This window comes from Phyllostomus hastatus, unplaced genomic scaffold, assembly GCF_019186645.2.
Source record: "Phyllostomus hastatus isolate PE091 unplaced genomic scaffold, TTU_PhHast_1.1 phas_scaffold_93, whole genome shotgun sequence".
NCBI classification, from domain to species: Eukaryota; Metazoa; Chordata; class Mammalia; order Chiroptera; family Phyllostomidae; genus Phyllostomus; species Phyllostomus hastatus.
The window spans coordinates 29,402,532-29,425,935 of NW_025334042.1; the positions used below are offsets into that span (position 1 = coordinate 29,402,532).

Here is a 23,404-nt window from a genome sequence, read left to right on the forward strand (position 1 = left end):
AATTATGTTGTGTATCATTGTAGATCTTAAAAATGAGACTTCTTCCTCTTCATTTTCACCTGGTAATGGTTTTACTTCTTTATACTGATTTTTACATGTAAGCTGCACAGAAATACTCATATACTCTAGGTGGGAAGATAATTAGAAGTGGCCGAGAAAGATATTATCAGTTGGTTGGTGGTTTAGATGTTTTGCCACTTTACAAAACTTAAAGGCCTGAGTCACTTCGTCTACCTTTTAGAGACACAGGAAATCATCAGTAGAGATCTCTGCTTGGGCATTATGCTATTCTATGATTCTATGCCTCTTTGAACATTTAAAAATATTAGGTAGAGAAAAATTTAAAATAATTATTCAGGCATAATGCCCTAACCAACTAAAATGTTTACTCATTGTTACCAAGTTCTGGGACAGAAAAAGACCAGTTGATGCTTTGAAGTGATTGTCAGGCAAGCCAAGCGGTTCTCTCTGTGGGGCTCCAGCAGTGTGTTATTTGGACATGGGGAAGGAGAGGAGCCAGGGAGCACTCAGTGGTTTACTCACTCAGATTTCTGCAGTCCAGACTAAGTGAGGGGCAGATTCTCTGAGTGGTTGATATCAAAACTTCCCTATCCTTTAAGCTGTTGTTTGTTAATCTAGGTGTTTTTAGAGGTGCTTTGGTAACTGGAAAAGACACTGGCGTTCGGGCTGCCTGTCACTACCAAATCCAGTAAGCAATGACAGTGATTGAATCTTTTATAGGCGCTTTATTCAGATGGCCAGCGATCAGAGAAGATGGCGGGTTCATACCCTAACAAACCATCCCCCTCTTTCTTTCCCAGCCAGATCTTTTATAAGGGGGTTGGGGGAGGGCAAACAAGGTGTCAGTGAAAGCCTTTGAAATTCAACAGTTGCCTCCAAGGGGGAATGGCAGTCTCTTGCTTCTTCCTGGTACAGACATCTCCAAGAGGTCATCTGCTTATTCTTAGGCGCCAAGATAGGCCTTATCTGTAGTTACTGAAACAAAAACTTAACATACACATTACTTGCTAGATTTATGACTATTTACCTTAAGCTAAATTTTCCCAAGTCTTAAGCCCCTATCACTTTCAAAAATAGTTGTTGAGTTGTGTATACTCTGATATTTACCCATTGCAACAGGATTTTCTAATGCTGTTTGGTTGTGAGATTGTATGACCTGTCAAGATATAAAATACTTGGATCACAGCATTTTCTTCCAGTTGTCTGCAGCTGTTGCTCTGTGGCATTTCATGTTGCCTGGTGGTTGTTACTGTGCAGATAAGCTGGGATTTTCTTGCTGCACCCCCGCCCCCCCCAAAAAATCATTTTGTTAAGTGTGCAAAACAGGATGTCTCTAGCTGTTACTACCTACTACCCTTGGACCTATTTATTTACTTTATAATGGTTTCTTTTTCAACAATATCTTTTATTATTTTAATTTCCTTTGCTCTCCATTCTTGGACAGCATCTGAAATTGATGTTCCATGCTTTCTCAGATTTTACCCAGCTTTATTTTTGTTATTTACTGCCTCCAATTGGTATTTACTTTATATACTTACTTATATATTCTGTTAATTTTTAGTGATTTTGCCATCCTTCCTTACCCTGCCTATTTCCCTGTTCAGTTTCACTCCATTGCCTTTTTAGTTAAGCCATCTCCTCGTGATTCTCTGTTCCTGCTTTTTAGGCAAGACTAGGCCTTATATTGTGCAGCTTAAAAGTATTTTTGGGTATGTGTGTGTTGCATTCCTATATTACTTTGCTATGTTAATATTTCCTTTAATAGTTTCTTCTGTTCTACTTCTCAATTCTTTATATATATTGCATGAGGATTTCTACAACCAAATTCTAGCCCTGGGCTTATCTGTACATGTTTCTTGTATATTCTGTCTATACCTATTCAATTACAGTCTGTATTGGGGTGATGCATAGGCCTTGAGCTCCTGTTTAGGTCCACATTGTTGTCCTTAAACATTTACCTCTAGATGTCACATAGAGCTAAATATGACAAAGCACCACTTATGTTCCTGTTTGCTAAATTTACTGCCTTGGGGAAAATGTATTGATTTCTTATTAACCTGTCTGCATTCCATTTGTCCAGTATGAAAACATACCGCTTCTGCTTTTGTGGCGTTTCATACAGGTGTTTTTCCCTTATAACCTCTAAGTGCTGTTTCAAGGACTTTCTTCCATACTTATTAATTTCTTAATGTGCCATCTCTGCCCGTCAAGAGATGGGATCTTTCCTTCTCTGCCCTTTTCCTGCCCTCTTCATCTGTGTGTTCTAGGAACGCCACTTCTCTTCATCTGAATGCTGGAATAGTATATTGTTACTTAAAATGATCTTTATTACCGAGGTGCCAAACTGGCAAGCATCCAAATTGTTGTACACGGCTACATAGGGAAGTACCTAGTTTGGATGTTTTCTTTGGCCTACAGAGCATGTTGCACCTTCTTTGGTGTGGAGTCAACTTAGTACCTTGTATCTTACACCTACTTGGCATCTAGTTTATGGAAGAAGTTTGAAACCCCTTTTTGAAGGAAAAAAATTATTTAAAGAGAAAAAAATACAATATAATAAGTTAAAACTGCAGACTTATGGAAAAAATACTGCAAGTTATAACCAAATGTTAATAGTGGTTATCTATGGATAGTGTGGTTTTTATTTACGTTGTTTCTTACCTATAGTTTCCAAATTTTCCTTAATGAATAATATTTTTAGTATAAAACCCCATCAATTAACAATAAGTTCAAAGGGCATGGTTTTGTATATACATCCCATAGGTCAAGGTGTGTGCTCAACACTTCAGTGGGCTGTATTTCAGAAGATAGGTGAGATTACTCATGAATAAGCATGTAATCCTGCTCGGAGAAGCAACGTGATACAGACTCTACTGAGAAGTTACTAGTAAAAAAGGACATGTGAAGATCAGTAGAATACTCTCAAGTAATGTAAATGTCATTTAGGCCATGAGATGCTGCACTGAATTGAAATGCTGATGACGTACCCTCAAGGCTCTGCTAAGAGCTTTTGAACACCAAGGCGTTGTCCCCACAGGTGGAAGCTTTCTTACAGCCTGGCTGTTCTGTTACAGGCAAGCACTTTATGTTGTGTTTATTTTCGTCACTTTGGGGCTTATTGCTCTTTGAAGTTACCCGGCAGGTTTTGTGAGTGCCTTAGGCTTTACTCTTAGAAAAAAAATCAAAACTGAATCCTAGAGTGTTAGCAGCCTGGAAACTGTACCTACTTGACTTCAGAAGAATGCAGACACACCTGTCTTTGGCAGGACAGCAAAACTGAAACAGATATGGTGAGGGACACTGTTTGGACAGAATTTCTTTCTCTTTATCACAGCTCTTTCCTTAGAGATCATAGAGCAATAATTTACAAAATGAAATTAGGACATCATAATCCTTCTTGTTCAAGAAACATTATTATTAAAAGGTAGCTTCATGTGCTTCTGGGAAGCTAATTAGTTGCTGTCTGGGTTATCACACTGAGAGGTTGCTGTGATTCATGGGTATTTACCCATCGCAACAGGATTTTCTAATGTTATTTGGTTATGAAGTTATTTATACTTCTGACTCTGGGCTTTAAAAGGGTCTCCAGCAGTTTTAGTAACCCAGCTTATGCACTCAGAAGACTTCTGTGCTCTGTATGGTGAATCAGTGTGGTAGCATGGGACTGTGTGAATCCAGTTTCACTGTGTGGCCCGAGGTGCAGTTCTTTGGTGAAACACTTTTGACTAAGTGAAACTCTTCACTAAACATGCTAGTGAATTTTCATTGATATAGACATTTTTATTCTGTAAGAAACAAACTTTTATTGAATCAGATTTTTAAACAATGTTCAGAAACAGTACCAACACAACTTTTTCTTGTGGTTCTGTCACAGGTGTGCACAGGTGTGCACAGGTAACCAGGTTCTTAGTGATCGAGGACAAAGAATTGAACCGAACACACAAAGTTTATAGCGTAAAGAAAGAGGGGAGGTTTATTAAGTGATAGTACATACCACAGGACACGGGAGTGAGCCAGCTCTGAGCAGAGGAAAAAAAGGGCACGTGGGCTGGGGGGGATTCTATTCTTATAGGGGCAGAAGCCCCCCTGCTAGTCTTTGGCGGGCTTTTCCTGCGCAGGTACAAGGAGTTGGATTTCAAAGCTACTGCGCATGCGTGGTTTCCCATGACTTTCTTGATTGGCTACTGGAGAAGGGAGTCCCACAATGTTATTTCATTATAATGATATTATAATGAATCAGGGGTAGCGCGCAGGCACATTCTATGATTCAGAGTTATCCCAGAAAACAGGAACAACCCATCTTAGGGGGTCTTTGTCATGTATAGATGTTTTCTACCTCAGCCCTGCGGGGCCTCTGGAACTTCCTTCCTGACTACCTCCTGCCTCAACTTCCCCCCTGAGAGACATGGTTCTCAAAAATCTTTTTGGGGTTGTTGAAGGATGACGATCCGTCTTCCATAGCTGCTTCAGGCTTAGATTGGACAGTAGACCCTGCCTATTGAGAACCACGGAACTCTCGCCCTATTCTATATAGGGGTTGAAGAGGAATTCCTGAGGCCGCCGCAGATGCTGTCTGTTGGTCAGCTTCGACATCGTTCTCAGGGATTGGTTGGAAACCTTGGAGCGTCATCAGTTTGACGTGGAACTGCTTAAGTCTATAAGAAACAAATTTAACAAGTAAATTAAATAAGCAAGGTCCTAAAAGTAGTAAAACCAGCAGTGTTATTAGGGGCCCTAAGAAGGGTAATAACCATGTTAAGCCAGGGAACCAGGAGGTTAGGGCTTCCTCCTTTTGAACAGGAACCTGAGGTCCTCCAGTGGCTCGCAGGTATAGTCTGGGCTTTGGGTCTCCAGCTGGTCCTGAGTCAGATTGGGATCCGTGGGGGCTACTTTTACCCTGGAAGTATGAACCCAACTATCGACCCCTAAGAGTTTCACAGCCATAGGGGTACTCAGGGCTACCTGGTAAGGCCCTTTCCATTTAGGGTTGAGTTGGTCTGCTGATCCCTCCTTCCAGGTTTTAAGGAGTACCCAGTCTCCCAGAGATATGGCAGTTTGAAAATTCCCTTTTGGGGCTGGTAAAACTTTATTTCCATATTCCTGTAAAGCTTTCTGCACTTGTCCTAAGTTTATTATATACTTAATTGCTTGATGGGTTTCTGTATCAAATATTAGATCTAGAGTCAAAAAGGGCCGGGCATACAACATTTCAAATGGACTGAGTTTAGTATTGGCCTTAGGGAAGCCCCCTAATTCTCATGAGGGCTATAGGCAGTAACTTAGCCCAGTTTTCAGAAGTCTCTTGACAAAGTTTTGCTAATGTCCTTTTTAAAGTTTGATTTGCTCGTTCTACCTTTCCAGAGGACTGTGGTCTCCAAGCAGAATGAAGATAATATTTTATGCCTAGAGCTTCAGAAACTGCTTGAGTGATTTTAGAAGTGAAGGATGGCCCATTATCACTTTGTAGGGATCGTGGAAGACCAAACCTGGGTATTATTTCCTTTAAGAGAGCCTTTACTACTTCTGTGGCCTTCTCTGTCCTTGTCGGAAAGGCCTCAATCCATCCAGTAAAGGTATCTACCAGGACTAGTAAGTATTTGTATCCTTTACAAGGAGGCATTTTGGTAAAATCAATCTGCCAGTCCTCTCCAGGATAAGTCCCTCTTCGCTGAATAGGTTCTATCAGCGGGGGCAGGGATGGCTTTTGCCCAGGGTTGTTATAGGCACAAAGAGTACAAGCCTGGCAAATATTCTTTATGGTAGTAGCTATTCCCCTACCTATGAATAATTTGTTAACCATTGTCATTGTAGCATCCCTCCCAATGTGGAAGGAGTCATGCAAAGCCTTTAAGAACTTCCACTGGGAGGCTTGAGGAAGGAAGAGCTTCTGGCCAATATATATCCAGGGTCTTTCATGGACACCTCCTTGCTCCAAAGCCCAAGATATTTCCTCAGATGTATAGTTGGGCTTGATATCTGAGACATTTACAGGGGGGAATAAAGCCATTTGTCTATCAGTCCCTAGTGCTGCTTTCTTTGCTTCTTGGTCTGCTCTCCTATTTCCCTGAGAGATATGGGACATATCCTTTTGGTGGCCTTTGCAATGCATAACTGCCACTTGCTTAGGGAGCCTAACTGCTTCCAATAAATTTAAAATTTCTGGTCCATGTTTAATAGGGGAATTCTTAGCAGTGAGGAGCCCTCTTTCTTTCCATATGGCAGCATGAGCATGCAGAACAAGGAAGGCATATTTGGAGTCTGTATATATATTGACCCTTCTTCCTTGTCCTAGAATGAGAGCTCAGGTAAGGGCTATAATTTCAGCCTTTTGGGCCGAGGTTGAGGGTGGAAGAGGTTGTGCCTCAATGGTGTTATATAAACTAACTACTGCATATCCTGCTTTTCGCTGCCCATTCTGTACAAAGCTGCTCCCATCAGTGAACCACTCATCATCAGGGTTTTCTAAGGGCTGGTCTAATAAGTCAGTCCTGCTCGATTGAGTAAGACTAATAACGTCTGAGCAGGAATGGATCAAATCTGGGGATGATTCTGTAGGCATTAAGGAGGCTGGATTTAGGGTGTTACAGGTCTTTATAGTTACTTCAGGATTGTCTAGAAGAAGGGCCTGATATTTGGTCAGTCTATTTCCTGTTAGCCAGAGGTGCCCTTTCATTTCTAACACCCCTTGTACCTGATGTGGAGTTAAGACTTCTAACTTCTGCCCGAGAGTTAGTTTACTAGCTTCCTCGGTTAGCATGGCTATGGCTGCAACTGCTCTTAGACACGGAGGCCACCCAGCTGCTACAGTGTCCAATTTTTTTGAGAAATATGCAACTGGTTGAGGCTCATTTCCTAGTCGTTGGACTAAGACCCCTAAAGCTATCCCTTGCTTCTCTGCTATGTATAGAGAGAAAGGCTTGTTTAAGTTGGGGATGCCTAAGGCTGGGGCTTCGACTAGAGCCTGCTTGATTTTATTAAAAGCCTGATCACATTCTTTTTCCCATATAATGGGTTCAGTGTCTGGCCCCTTAGTAGCTTCATACAGAGGTTTGGCGATTAGCCCAAAAGTTGGGGATCCAAATCCTACAGAATCCTGCCATTCCTAAAAAGGAGCGAAGCTGCTGTTTAGTAGCAGGTGGAGTTAATTCAGTAATCGCTTTAATTCTCTCCTGTGATAATTGCCTACATCCAGGAGTCAAAATATACCCTAAGTAATTTACTTTTTTGTTTGGTAATCTGAGCCTTTTTCTTTGATACCCGATATCCTCTTTCAGCTAGGAAATTCAGAGTCTGGATGGTATTTTGATCAGAAGCCTCCTTGGAGGGGCTGCAGATTAGTATGTCATCTACATATTGTAAAATGGCCCCTCCTTGTAGCTGTAAATCTCTAAGATCCTTTTCTAATACCCTAGCAAAGAGATGGGGACTGTCCCTAAACCCTTGTGGCAATACAGTCCAAGTATATTGCTGATGTATCATCGTCTTTGGATCAGTCCACTCAAAAGCAAATAAATACTGAGAGTCAGGATGCAAAGGGATGCAGAAGAAGGCATCTTTTAGATCTAATACTGAATACCACTGAGCATCATCTGGTATCTGCGAGAGCAAGGTGTAAGGGTTAGCTACTATTGGATGTAAAGGGACTACTGCTTCATTGACTAACCTTAGGTCCTGGACTAGCCTGTATTCTCCTGTAGGTTTCATCACTGGTAAGATGGGAGTGTTGCAAGGAGACTGACAAGGGACTATGAGCCCATGTTGTATAAATTTAGTTATGATGGGCTGTAACCCTTCCAAAGCTTCTTGTTTAATAGGATACTGCTTCCTGTGACGGTAATCTGACCTGGGTTTTAACTGGATTTTAACCGGTAATTCAGTCTTTGCTCTTCCAGGAATCCCTGACTCCCAAACTAGTGGGTTTACTGCATCCAGAACTGAACTTGGGATTTCTTCCTGATTTCGAACACTACTGATTATCATCACCTTACTTAACTCAAATGGCACTTCAGGGAACAACAAGATGGTTCCTATCTGAGCTAAAAGGTCCCGGCCTAACAGAGGAATAGGGCACTGAGGAACAGTTAAAAAGGAGTGTTTGAATATTCGACTCTCAAAATGGCAAGTGATAGGGAATGTATAGAAATATGCCTTAGGATTTCCTTCGACCCCCATTACCTTAACTGATTTGGAGGAAAGAGGTCCAGAGTAAGAGTTAAGGACAGAGTAAGTGGCCCCTGTATCAACAAGAAAGTCGATTTTCTTACCTGCCACATCTAGAGTTACCCGGGGCTCCTCGGTAGAGATGGGAATATGAGTATTCCCTGGGGCCAACCTGTTCCCTGGGCACCTTCAGTCCTCAAGAGTAGCCATGGCCTTGGGAGATGACCCCTTTCCACTATGGGAACGGGGGCAGTCTACCTTCCAGTGCCAGGGATCAGAACTGAAGTTCTTGCATAGAGGACAGGGCCTCGGAGGTGGCTGAGTGCAGTTCTTTGACCAGTGTCCAGGGCGCTTGCACTTATAACAGGTCTGATCCTTTTGCCCCTGATTCTTTTGAGGCCTCCTCAAGCTCCCCTGATGGGGCTGGTTTCCGCCAATGGCACTACTAAAGGCTAGTGCAAGGAGCTCTGCTTGCCTCTCCCTTTCCTTCTTTCCCTGTTTTGTTTCCTCCAAATCCCTATTGTTAAAGACTGAAAAGGCTGTATCCACGAGCTGATCTAAGTGGGTCTGCGGTCCCATTTGTAATTTCTGAAGCTTCCTGCAAATATCAGGGGCAGATTGAATTATAAAATGCTGTCCTATGAAGATTCGACCCTCTGGGGATGAAGGGTCCAAGTTTGTATATTTTTGGAAGGCTTCTACTAGTCTGTTTCTGAAGAGAGCTGGGTTCTCTTCCTTGCCCTGAAAGATTTCCCTAACCTTTTCATAATTCACAGGTTTCTTGATGCAGTTTCTCATTCCTGCCAGTAAGCAATCTATCATTGCATCCCTACTCCGGATCCCTGCCTGAGTATTGTATCCCCAGTCAGGTTCCTGGTTCAGGACAGCTTGGGCAGCTGGTTGGTTAGTGCCAGGGTTCTGGGTATGCAGCTGATCTGCATACTTACGGGCCTCCTCCCAGATCTGCTGTTTCTCGTCTGGGGAACAGCAGGTGGTCAGAATTATGTACAAATCCCTCCACGACATACTAAATGCTAGAGTAAGAGTCTGGAAATTACTAGTGAAACGTGAAGGGTCCTCTGAAAAACTCCCTAGCCTGTCTTTACATTGTTATAAATCAGTTATAGAGAATGGCACTTGTACCCTTATAGCACCTTCAGGGCCTGCTACCTCCCTCAAGGGTAGGAGTGCAGGAGTGGTAGGGAGATAAGAAGCACCACTTCTAGTATGTCCTGCAGGGCTGGGTTTTTCCTCAGCTGGTGGCTTTAGGTTATCCATAGCATAAGGTGGTGGAGAGGTCGCTCCCTCTAAGATAGGGGCAGAGACTTCAGAACTCTGGGGTTCCCTTAATATCCCTTGAGAGACAGGTGGGGAGCTAAGGAGAGTATCTTCTAATTGATCAACACTTGGGCCTGTAGGTTTTGTCAGGGTGGAGCTGGAGCAAAACGAGGGATCTCGGTACAGAGCCATAAACGCCTGCACGTAAGGAACTTCAGACGATTTGCCTTCCCTCCGGCAGAATAGATCTAGCTGTAGGATAGTATTATAATTTGTGCTCCCATTCTCAGGCCATATCTCTCCACCTCCTAATTTATACTGGGGCCAAACAGTGTTACAAAAGAAAACTAATCTCTTCTTTTTTAAATTTTTTGGGTCAAATTTATCCCAGTTGCTAAGAATGCAACCCAATGGTGATTTGGAAGGGAAGGAAGATGTAGCTCCCATCTCGACTGCGGTGATCTTAAGAGAGAAGAAAACACAAAGATACTCCTTTGCAGGCTAGAGGTGTCCCTCTCCTCGCTGCCCTTAGGAGATTCCTAGTGGGCCATGGGCATCCCCTGGGATCCCACCGAACTACCAGACGTCTCTGGCGAAAGAGATTCTAGTGAGAAAGATACTCCCTTGCAATCGAGAGGCGTCCCCCCTTTTCTTGCCTCAGGAGCTTCCTAGTGGGCCACAGGGCGTCCCCTGGGATCCCACCGAACTACCAGACGTCTCTGGCGAAAGAAATCCTAGTGATTGTTGGCCGACAGAAATCGAAAAGACTTGAGAGAATCACCACAGTCTACTTTTGTCTCTAACTATTGGGAAGGAACCAGTCCTGCATTCTTGAGCAGTTGCCTATAATCCTGAAAATCCCAGACTCTACCCTTGTGGCCCTAGTACATTTCCATTTCTGTATTCTTCATCTACGGGGACCCTCATTTTCCTGTAAGCTTTAAGATCTGGGGCAAAGGAAGTGTCTTACTAGAAAAATAATTTCTGGCCCTATAAACTATTCAGAGGAGCACCAAGATGATCATATTATAAAATGACTCTTTTCCAGATCACAAAGAAGACCCTTAAATATTCTATGTAACTTTCCAGAGCTTTAAGAAATTGTACCTGCGTCTGAAATCTCCCAAAAGGGACCTCAAGCGATGTCTAAAACACCACCCTTCATACTGGAGGCGGATCTCATGTAGGGACAATGAACTGAGAGGGGGAAATTAAAATACCCTTATAGGAACAAGTAAACCACCTTAGAATTCCAAATTCAATTAATTAGGTAAGAGTGGCTCTATGCAGCCATTCTAGTAACCAGCGACCAGCAGCCACCTGTTGTGCAGTTCTGAGCGATGTTGCTGCTTACAATGATAGTATACACGTGGCAAAGATGGGAGTGGCTCATTCCTGCAACTGTGCTTAGCGCTAGCCTAACAATGACCCCAAGGTAGATATCTTAGTACAAAGACAGCAGGAACCCTTCATACATAAAAAGGCAAGTGGGGGTGTGAGTGAAGGTATAAAGACCAGAAGTCAGTTGGGGAGGAAAAGCATAAAAAGACTGTCCGTGGGCCTGATGAAAAGACTGCAAAAGGAAGTCATAGCGCAGGTGAGGTGGTGACTGATATCCCGCTTGGAAGGTCCGACTATGCCTACTGGGGGAGTGGCCGCGGGGTGGGGGCAGTGTTTTGTGCTTTCCACTGTGTGCCTGACCGTTGTGCGGACATTTTCTTGTACCTGGCGGGGACTAAGGCTAACCCCATTCCGCATCCAAGTTATCCTATCACAGGAGTCTTCAAGTGGCGGGCGCCCTTGTGGCTTTTAACTGCCCGACCTGTGCCCGCAAATTAGCAGCCCACCTTCCATCACGGAACATCAGAGTCACTGAAACAGAACAGGTGATAACGGAAAAGGGCATCCCGGGTGTCAGAGCAGCAAAGGGGGCTTACCACTCCGGTGTCTTCTCCTAAGCTGGCTCGCCAAAAACTGTCACAGGTGTGCACAGGTGTGCACAGGTAACCAGGTTCTTAGTGATCGAGGACAAAGAATTGAACCGAACATACAAAGTTTATAGCATAAAGAAAGAGGGGAGGTTTATTAAGTGATAGTACATACCACAGGACACGGGAGTGAGCCAGCTCTGAGCAGAGGAAAAAAAGGGCACGTGGGCTGGGGGGATTCTATTCTTATAGGGGCAGAAGCCCCCCTGCTAGTCTTTGGCGGGCTTTTCCTGCGCAGGTACAAGGAGTTGGATTTCAAAGCTACTGCGCATGCATGGTTTCCCATGACTTTCTTGATTGGCTACTGGAGAAGGGAGTCCCACAATGTTATTTCATTATAATGATATTATAATGAATCAGGGGTAGTGCGCAGGCACATTCTATGATTCAGAGTTATCCCAGAAAACAGGAACAACCCATCTTAGGGGGTCTTTGTCATGTATAGATGTTTTCTACCTCAGCCCTGCGGGGCCTCTGGAGCTTCCTTCCTGACTACCTCCTGCCTCAGTTCTGTTTACTCTGGTATGTCTTGAACAGGAACTTGTACTACAGTTTCCCTTATGCTAATTTTAATTCATGAGCTTAGTATGGATGGTTAAGAATTTGTTCTTTCTTTATCAGACATTGGTTTTATTTGATTAATGATTGCTGTGGGGGAGGAAATTTTTTTCTACCCTTCCAGGTTCTTCTGGCTGACCCAGTAATTAATTCATCATAAAAAATTAACAAGAGAAAATACATTAAATTAGATACATATGTACAGGAGCCCCAGACACATGAGAAAGGCAGACACCACACACACAGGAGAGGTTCAGAGACAGTTCAAATGAGGTCTATATGGCATTCAGAACTCAGGATGAGGTAAGATGCCTTAGGGCCTCAGAGGGGAGGAAGGTCATTTAAAGGACGATGAGAATAACAGATGTTCAGTACCATGCCCTATTGTTAAGTCATAGAAAGTTATGTCTGGTAATAACTCATTATGTGCAGGGCCCCTAATTTAAATTCTTTAAAGGGAGAAAAAGGTAAATGTTTCTCTTGAGCCCTCATGGTCTTGGTTGCCTCCCGCTCAAAATAATTTACATGCCGAGTGGCTTTTCTTGGGGAAGCTTGTTCTGAACCCTCCACTGGAATAGGGAAGAAATCAAAAGCTCTTCACAAGTCTGCTAAAATGTAAATATCATTAATTGCATCCATTTATGAAACACGTAATTCTTAATTTTGGGGAATCTCATACAATATTAAGTGTTCTTTATGAAAACAGTGAGTTTTGTTTGGGGACAGAATTCCATGTGTTTCTCTTAAGTAGAAAGGAGATTTTGGGGTCACATAGCTTAATGTCCAAGATTTTTCAAAACCAGCCTTATTTGGAAATCCACACATTAAGTTTTGCATGGGTGGTTCTGATGAGAGCATAGTAGGGCTGCAGGCCTGTAACATTTGCATATGGAACAGATGTAAGTATAGTGACCCTGAGTCTACCACTCTTCCTGATCGTCAGCATTCTTTTATAGTTCTGCATTTTCATAAAGAAGTTTTATGGTTTTAAACTCATCAGGCTCAAAATATGTAATTAATCACATTTAGTTCTCAGTTTTCTGAGTAATTCATCTGAACTCTTCAACATGACACCTGGTGGCAGTAAATCACATAGCTGGCCAGGGGAGCAGAGGAGTTTGGACCCTCCTGCTGCTGGAAGTTCATGTGTGCTAGCTCAGGAAATAGGGCCAAAAGAAAATGTGTTTGAGGAATTTACACAGGGTCACATTCTAAAGAGAGGCATGCCACTCTGTCCTGGAGTGGCACATTACAAAGATTAGCGGACTTAAATCTGTGAGACCCACTTTCACGTTAACTTCCTGTGATGTTACTTTCTAATCTCTTGTTGCTTGCCTAAGGCTGGGTTTCTTTACTTCCCTAGAGGGATAATGAATATCTGTCCCACCTGTTAATAGGATGACCTTACATAATAATTAAAATGGTAACATAAAAAGAAGTAACTGTACTCAAGAGGAAGGTAGATGCTTGCTGGTTGCTTCTGCTCAGTTTCTTTCTTCAGAAGTACCTTAAATATTGAAATTTTTCTGGACTCAATTCTAGGCATTCTTCTCATACCCATTTTTGTGAGATCTCCATTTCCCTGGTTTCAGTTATGGGCACTAGCCACAAAGATGCATCTTTTGGTCTCCAGATACTGGTATAGCTCCCAAACCCTGCCTAGCCCAGTCTCAGTTAGGAGTTGCATTATAATCCAGTAACTAAAAGTAGTTGAAAAGTAATAACTACTCTTGTGTTTTGAATAATATAATAGCATGTAGGTTACAACTCGGCAATATTTCTTTTTTTGTTGTTGTTAATCCTCTCCTGAGGACACGCTGATTGATTTTTAGAGAGAGAGGATGGGGGAGAGAGGAGAGAAACATTGATGTGAGTGAGAGAGAGACATCAGTTGGTTGCCTGTTGCACATGTCTCTACCTGGGATGGGACCTGCAACATAGTGCAGTGCCCTGATCGGGAATTGAGCCTTTTGGTTTACAGACGACACACCAACCAACTGAGCCACACTGGCCAGGGCAGCAGTATTTCTTAAAATCTGCTCTCTCTCACAACCCCGCTCCTAGTCAAGCCTCAGTCAGTTGTGAGTCTTATACCCACAACACTCTCCAGTCTGTTTTCATTTGAACTTTTCCCACAAACCAGATCTTTGCCCTGTGTTTTCTTCTCCATCTTTTCCCTCTCGTCTAGCATGATAATAGCTCAAGAACTAGGTTAACAAAGACCAAATTTTCCCTAAGGATGGAGGAGAAGTTGGTTATTTTGGCATAGACTCTTACTGAGTGGGAAAAGAGAGGGAGGCTGGGAACATTCACATATAAATAATCTTTATTCCCAGCATACTTACAGAGTGGTCTACTTGCTGTCTACTTGTATATTTCACAGAGCACCTCTTTCTCAACGAGTCTAAACTTGACCTTTGGTCCACCCAAACTTGCTTCTCCTCCACTATCCCTTGTCTTTGTATGAAGTTCCCATCAAGCTCCTAGCAGCTTATTTTGGATATCTGAACATTGTCCTTGAATTTGCCTAGCCTCATCCTTCCCATTCCATCCATCGTCTCTTTAGTTCAATACAAAATATACAGTTCTAGGATCTCTCCTTCTTACTCCATTCCCAGTGCTGTCACTGTACTCATTTCTCCCCTGCGATCAGTTTCCCCTACTCTGACCAAAATGATCCTTTAGAACATGGACCTGATTGTGACTCTTACTCCTTTACATTATGCAAAGTCTTCTTAGTACCAAACCCTTAATATAGCTTTGACGATTCTGTATTGTGTGGCTGATCTCTGCCCACGTCATCAGAAATAGTATCCCCCTCAACAGGATACTGTTCTTCCTGCCTTAAAGCTTTTGTCTAAGCTGGTCTGATGTCTTAAAGTATCTCTCACCCTCCATTCCCACCTAGCTATTACCTTGCTCATTCACCTGGTCTCGGCTTAAATATAACCTCACTGCTAGGCTTTTCTGATTCCTCCTCCAGTCTTTTTGCCATTGGCTCATTTCCCCAACACTTCCCCTTTGGTAAGACCCATCATACTTGGAATGCAGTTACATGTTCAAACACATTTGTCTGAGTGGACCCTCAGGACAGAAGGCATGTCTTTCTGCTATCACAGCACTCCGTCCCCAGTGCTTTAGCACAGTGCCCAGCCCAGATCAGTATTCAGTGGTCACTCACTGATAAATGGATGTGGCTTCTATGGCTTGTGCCCTGTAAGCACATCCCCCTGCCCCCGCCACCTCATTCCTACACATGTTCTGCCTCACACTTTCTGTGTGCCTATTGAGAAAACCCTGTGTGGTTTCATATTTTTATGAGCTCATGCTCTTTTCTACAGAATTGTCTGCCCAGCCCTTCCTAGCTATCACCCAGTCACTGTCAGTGCACAGCTCTGTCAGCATCAAAAGAGGATGCAGTGCATATAGTGGTCCTGGGACCCTTACCATGTTATTGTCACATTTTTTTGATTTCATGTTCTGTGAGTAGGGTTTGTGTGTTGCTTCCTTACTATTTTCATAATCCTAGCACCTAACACAGGTCAAACTGAATCAGAAAAGTTGGAATGCCTCCTATCTAGTGTGACATAGTAATAATAGAAATACTGCTGATATCACCGACTGCTTTCTGTAGGCTGGACACAATTTTAAGTACTTTATTCATTAACTCATTGAGTTTTCCGCACTTCTATGGATGAATTACTTTTATTTTTTTTATATTATGTAGATCAGGAATGGGGAACCCAGAAAGGTTAAGTAACTTGTCCAGACGTAACCAGCTGCTGTGTGGCAAGGCTGGAGTTTAAACCCGCTGGTTCCAGAGCCTGCCCTCATCTGTGGCGGGCAGTCAGTGTAGTCTGGTGCTTTCACACCCAGGTTCTGGAATCTCACTGCCCGGTTCACAGTCCAGTTTGTCCACTTACTTCCCCATTGTGGGACCTGAGGTGAAGTCCTTCCTGGCAAAGTGGGAATAATTCTGTGTCCTTTAAAGGAATGTTCTGAGGATTAGACAAAATACTCTGTGTGAAACAATCTAATCGAATGCAAGAAGTTGTAACAGTGTCAAGTCAATGGGAGCACTCATGAGATCCTTCCGGGTTCTTTCCTACTCTGAATCCAGCGAGTCTGTCTTTTTACAATTCTCCGGTCTTTTCCCTCTGCATTTATCTGCTACTTTTCAGTATTGTGCTGTTTATCTATTTATATATAGTCAACCTTTACAAGGGCCTGGGGATACCACTGTGTTTGCTACCTAGTGAGCTCTATGGGCTTCGTGACAAACACGTGCTGCCTGAAGCCACGGTCCCGATTTCCGTGGTCCCACTGTGAGCTAGATGGCTGAGTATATGCCTATGGCTAAGGAGAGAGACTGGATTCCTGTTTACAGCCAGACCAAAGAAGAAAAAGAAATCCAAACAATCAGTTACTGTTGTCTGAAATTTTAAAGTTTAATCATGAAAGAACTAAAAATTAAAAAAGGTCAACATTCGATGCAAATGTTTCCTCTTTCAGAGTTAGATGAAGGTCATTGTAGGGTGGTCTGTGCTGTTAAATTAATTAGCAGTCAGATGGAAATTTTTAGCTCTGTAGGTGATGATTTAAATGTGAAGACTATACTTTGTTTATTAACACATGCTTATTAGGAAGCTCATAAAATCATTAGATGCTTTCCATATTGCCATATATGGGCAGGAAACTAGAGAGTGTGTAGGTCTCAGACTTACTTGCCTGAGTTGTGTGCAAACCTTGTAACTACTTACCAGTAGTTATGCAACAATACAATGAATATTCCAGAAGCAAACATATGTTACTTAAATAAATCCTATCTTTCTGTACTTTTATTTGCTTTGCTCAAAGATAGAACAAAAGAAATAAAATTCAAAATAGGTGAAATTGGAGATGATGGTGGCATCCAAGAGATATTTCACAGAATAAATACCATGAAGTCTAAAACACTTGGTGTTGGAAGCCTCTGATTGCCTACATAGAGAGGGACATGAGAGACTGCCATGTGATTTATAGAGCCAATGAAAAACACAAGTCAGTTTTTGGAAGCGCTACTACTGCCGTTACAGAGACTGGAGGGAAATGTCTCTTGTCCAGAATGTGGTAAATAGTACCTTTAACAAGCGCTTGCCCAGAACACACTGCAACAGATTTCTTCATGCTGCTGCTTTCAATGCCGCTGCTTTTTGCATTATGCAGACCAGTTCATTAAAAGCCATTGTAGATGGGTCTATTATACAACCCACTGGTGTTCTGATTTAATTTAGGGATTGATTTTAACATCTACAGATATAAAAAGGCTAAATATTCTCATTTAACCCTGCTTAGTTTTTTTTTTCTTCTTCCTGAACTGATTGTGTATATTGATTACCTACTAGTTTTAGGTTAAAAGTTGGAAGTGCCACTGGGAAGTGAGCTAGATAGGACCAGTGAGGCCAAATTTTCTTTTAGAAATAGTTTCGGATTGGCTCAAAACCGTGGACTATGGAACTGTAGTTTTATAAGTGCCTGGTGAGTGTCAGGGTCACCTGGAGCATTTTTAAAAGACAGGCTCATCTCCCAACTCCACGGTTTTCTGTTTAAGTCTGGGTGGGTGTGGTGAGAGCATCTTTATTTGGAAAAATAAGCTACACAAATAATTGTAGTGATAATGAGGTTTGAGAACTGCTACCATAGATTTTGCTGCATTGATTTTAGATAGAAATATGTCTTAACCATAAAGCTATCTATTTCATAGTTAAGATCATTCATTTTCAAAAACTAAATTTTCAAAGTACTGTTTATTGTAACCTATTTCTGAAATGTACCTCTGGACAATTGAATACTGTGATTTAATGTATGGATTTCTCATTGGTAAACTGATGAGTTTTGGTGTGTCTGCTGGAAATGATGACTTTGAATAGTTAATATGTATTCTGGAGTAATTTTTTATTCTTACCATTGTCTGATTACATTTCCATATAGACTAAAAATGTTTCATTAATTCTATCTAGGAAGCATCTTCCTATTTTTAGTCCTCATGAAATTATAAAGCATACTTACATGCATTCTAAAGTTATCTGAGATCTCTAGAGGTATTTCACGTACAGGCTTTCAAGTGATAATATGAAAAATGGTACTCAGACTGGTATCTCACATACATTTTTACTTATCTGTAGTTGTCACTAGTTAGAAAAAGAATCTTTAAATAAGTGGTAAACCATTGTTTAAAGTGGAACACCCGGCCCGTGTGTGTGTGTGTCTTAACTCTGCCAGTAATATTTATGACAACAGCAACAATCTTGAGTAAATGTCTTATGTGTACTTTTCGTTGTTTCCCTGCAGGCATCGCTTCTATGACAGTGCCAGTGTACATCGCCGAGGTCTCACCTCCCAATTTAAGAGGCCGATTGGTCACCGTTAATACCCTCTTCATCACTGGAGGGCAGTTCTTTGCAAGCGTTGTTGATGGAGCCTTCAGTTATCTCCAAAAGGATGGATGGAGGTCTGTGCATAGTCTTCTATTTAATTTTGAAATAAATCATGTTTTGGAGGAATGGGAGAAAATTGAGAAATGATAGGGAAGACATAACTGGGTATTTTGATTCATTATACCTTATTTATAACTGGGTAGCATTCAGCAAAATTGAAAGTAGACAAGAAGTGTGTATTAATTTTAGTGATAGACTAGTACCTACCATTGAGAATTGATATTTGCAGGCTTTTTTTTTTTTTTTTTAGCATTTAGGTGACATTTCTCACACTGTGAATTCTTTTGCAGTATTTGTTTAAAAGTGAATGCAGCAATAAATATGCATGAAGTTTTTGAATTGTATCAGTGATTGACAAGCTGTTTCTGAACTGCAGATAAAACTAACGTCCTCTTTGGATTTAGGGGGCTGCAATCATGATCTGAGTGAAAGAAAACCCAGTCTTTAAAGCTTTAGCTGCACTGTATAAAAAGATAGTAATACATGTAAATTGAAAATACACAAATTAGCCTGGCCAGTGTGGCTTAGTTGGTTGGGCATCATCCTGCAAACTGAAAGGTCACCAGTTCGATTCCTGGTCAGGACACATGCTTGGGTTGCAGGTTCAATCTCAGGTCTAGAGTTGGGGTACATGTGGAAGGCAGCTAATCCATGTTTCTCTCTCACTGTAGTGCTTCTCTCCCTTTTTCTCCCTGCCTTCTCATCTCTCTAAAATTCTTGACCACTATTTGGTTGATTTTGAATCAAAAGAAATGCAAAAATGTTTTATAGCTGCTTTTAAATTCTTTTAAACTAAATATTATAAAAAACAAACTAATCCTGTGTTAAAGCTTAAAGATAGTATAGTCTCTAAATTTTGATATCATAGTATTCAAAACAAGTTCATGTAACTGTTCTGGGAGATTTTATTAAAAAGTATAACAGGCTACATAGTGTTCTCTAACTTGTTTTCTTGCCATCATTTATTATAACAAAAGTTTATTGAGCATCTACTCAATAGGGCCTGGGAATGAAATATTGAACAAGATGGCTCTGGTACTTATTTCCATGGTGATTACAGTGTTGAAGTTAATTCTTAACAGCTTAAGAAAAAGGATTCAGTGCAGTGTGGATGTAGGGAATTAAATATCAGTGTAAGCAGCACCGTGAATCATGTGGCCTAGGAAGGGCCGTTGAAGACCTGGACTGAAGTGTTACTAAAAGTCTGTGAGAGAACTCAGTGAAGCCACTTAGGGCCCACGCGGGTCAGGACCAGTGAAGGGCAGACACTGTTCGTAAGAAGCACTAGCTCTGTTTGCCTGCGTTGCTAAACTGCTTTTTACCTTTCTCTACCAAAGGGAGAAATTACTGGAAGAAATTAGTAAGCAGGAAATCCCCCCCACACTCTTTAGATGAACAGAGAACAGGAGATAACTGTTATGAGTATAACCTGATATTTTGAGTTTTTCTTGGAAGCTCAGTGGAGGTCATTAATCTTTCAATCCCACCATGTCTTTAAGATCTAAATCATCTATTTACATTTGGTTTTAAATTTATTAATGTAACTAATATAGATATATATGTAATTTTATTAAAATCTGTTTTTAAATGGATATCTAAAGCGCACAAGCCATGTTTTTGAGTCGAGTATAGCAATTTAGATATTTTTATGTCAGCACTGGCAGGAAACAGAGGAAGATCATGCAGTAGTGAAAGTAACCGATGGCTGTGGTGTTCCCATGCAGAAGTGGAGGTCTTAGAACAGACATTACTAGAACACTTTTCAGAGGCAGGGTGCAATGGTTATAGATAGACCTGGATTCAAATCTCTCTTTTTCACTCACTAGCTATGACCGTGGACAAGGTACTTAGCTCCCATGAGCTAAGATGGGACCAGAAATACTTACCTCGTAAGATTGTAGTGGGATATAAATTAATTATTATATCTAAAGTACTCAGCCCAGTGCTTGGTACATGGCACATGCTCAGTAAATGATGAATCCCATTATTGTTATTTACTATTCTGATGAGTGAACAAAGGGTGATGGCTGCTCTAGGTCAGTTGTAAGGGACAGTTGTAGGTCAGTTGTAAGGGAAACACATACTATGGCTTCTGTTTTCTTTATAAGTAAAGATGGGTATTGGAGTTGATAGGGAGACACCTAGAGGAAAAAAAAGTTAAATGCTTATAGGTGTTGCAGAAAGTATAAAAAGGGAAGCCTAGAGACAGAAACGATTTTTCAAATAACCATGGGATTCCAGCTGAAGTTGGAGCGATAGTATTTGCAGTAAAGCCGAATGGTACATGTGTGTGAGTTGTTGCCACAACACTGGAGGGCCCAGCGCTAACGATGAAAGGATGGGACAGATAACTTGGGCTGGTATTCAGACCAGGGCGTTCACATACCAGATCACTTGAACACGCTCATCATTCGTAGAACTACACATTAACTGACGCATACACGCAAACACATATTTTTTCACAGGTGAGTTTTTTGTGTTATTGTCTCTCACCATTTAACATCTTTCCCAATATGTTTACCTCATCTGACTCCTGGGCTCATAGGGGTGTGGTTACAAGCAAATAAAAATTGAAATCAAATTTAGAGTTTTTAGCATTTATATCAATGACAAGTAAATAATAAAAAATATTTATTGATAACATTTACATTAGCAATCAGATTAAAACATACAGAAGGTCAAACTGATCAATCAGAAAGAAAAACTTCTTAGATTTCATTGTTGATGAAGGACTAACTCACCTTTAGTGCAGATGGATTGAAGCTTCTGTTCTCTTACTGTTTGGATGTCATAAAAATAAATTGTTTTCTGCCAAACTGGAAGATTAGTTTTCTCAGGAAAAAAAAAAGAATTGCCAGTAGAAGATTGAAAAAAAGTTGGTATTTTTAAGTACTCCAAAGTTATAATACATTCTGTGCTGGGAAGGATAGCACAGGGAATAAAAACTTTGAAGATGTCATTAAAGATTAGATTTTTAAAAAAAATTTGATTGAGACAATTCACGTACCATTCAATTCACCCATTTAAAGTATACAATTCAATGCCTTTAGTATATGTGCAGGGCTGTGTAGCCATTGCCATTATCAGATTTCGAACATTTTCATTACCCAAAACAGAAAGTTTGCCCCCTTGGGCTGTCTCCCAGCTCCTCCCAGCTTGGGGCAACCATTAATCTACTCTTTTTCTCCATAGATTTGCCCTTTCTGGATATTTCACATATCAGTGTATGTGGTCCTTTGTGACTGGCTTCTTTCACTTAGCATTTTTTCAAGGTTCATCCATGTCGTAACATGCATCAGTATTTTCATTTCTAGTTGTTGGTAAATGATGTAGATATACTACATCTGTTTATTTTTTTCATCAGTTGATGGACATATGTGTTGTTTCCATTTCTTGGCTATTACAGATAATGTTGCTCTGAACATTTGTGTTCATTTTGCATGGTAGACTATATTTTCAGTTCTCTTGAGTATATATACACCTAGGAGTGGAATTACTAGGTCATCTGGTAACTCCGTTTAACCTTTTGAGGAAGTGCCAGACTGTCCTCCAAAGAGGTTGTGCTGTTTTATATCTCCCCTTAGCAGTGTATGAGAATTCCAGTTTTTCCACATCCTACTAAACACTCATTATCTGTCTCTCTGACTATAGCCATCTTGGTAGGTATGATGTGGCATCTTGTCATGGTTTTGATTTTTATTTCCCTGATGACTAAGCATGTTGACAACGATTTTGTTTTTACCTACTATATATAATATAGTGCTTATGAAGATGACAGAAGTAGTTTGGTAGTTAATAATAATACAGAGTTTTATCACTGGGTGCCCTTTTCTGTGCTAGTATTTTTAAATCTTGCTTATTAAACATAGTGAAGTTTGCTCACTATATACACCTCAAGCAAGCAACGGTTTTCTGTTTTTATTGCTGATGTAAAGCCTGGCATGTAGCAGACCCTCAATAAATATATATAGTAAAATGATTTTAACAGCTGCCGTGGTGTTCTACAACACTTATGTGGGCATGTCACTGCTAAAATGCTTCAAAGCCTCCCTTCCTACAGGGGGAAAAAAACAAGTTCATTTTCATGGCTTGTAGTGTATTCCATTATCCAATGCATATTGGATAATGCTTTTCTAGCTTTTTGTAAGTCATCATTGCCTTCCTGCAGTCTTCTTCATGTAACAGCCGTCCTGTATATTCTGTCTATACCAGTCACGTCTTGCTTTTTCGTGTGTCTGGGATTGTTCTTCCCCTTCGGCTCCCTTTATCTGTAATGTTTTCCTACCCTATTCTGGTTTACTGGTCTGTCTGCTGTTCCTTCTTTAAATCTCTGCTGTCTTGTGAAACTGTCTTTTGTTCGTGTACATAGCTTCAATTTTATAGTTACTATGTTATTTCGAACTAGTTACTTGTCTATCTCCTTTAATTCACTTTGGAGCTCTTGAATGTCACTGACTGTGTACTCATTTTTAAATCTAGGAAAGGGCCTGAGACGTAGTAAATACTCAATAAACGTTTATGGAACAGAGCTGAATTGATTGGGCCCTAAGGAAGGGATTCTTAGCTGAAGTAAAAAGATACAGATTATAAACCAGAATTAGTGAATGCCAATTCACTAATTTTTACTGAGGAATACATATACTCTGTAGATTGCTGAAAAACTAAATGATTAATCATAAGTGTGTTTTAATCAACATAAGAATCAGAGAAAGAACATCAGTTTCTGAGCCTATGAACTTTTCTGTTCCTCAAGGTAACACACCTCTCTGGGACCCAGAGCCCCACTTGTCCTTCTTTCTTGGACAGAACTGGTTTTCAAATGAGTATTTCTACATTTGTAATTGCATGCACCGTAATGTGATTTATGTGAATCTTAATTGAGTAAGAATGGTATCGCTGTAGAGGGTTTACATTCTTCTCTTT

The 23,404-nt window shown here is 41.1% G+C and overlaps 1 protein-coding gene across 1 annotated transcript in view; it reads left to right on the plus strand.

Annotated features, from left to right (window-relative positions):
- Positions 1–23,404, plus strand: part of SLC2A13 (solute carrier family 2 member 13) — a 288,415-nt gene that overhangs the window by 33,513 nt on the left and 231,498 nt on the right. The window contains exon 2 of the mRNA XM_045829533.1: positions 18,336–18,495. Coding sequence (XP_045685489.1) covers positions 18,336–18,495 — 160 coding nt within the window. The remainder of the gene's footprint in view (positions 1–18,335; positions 18,496–23,404) is intronic.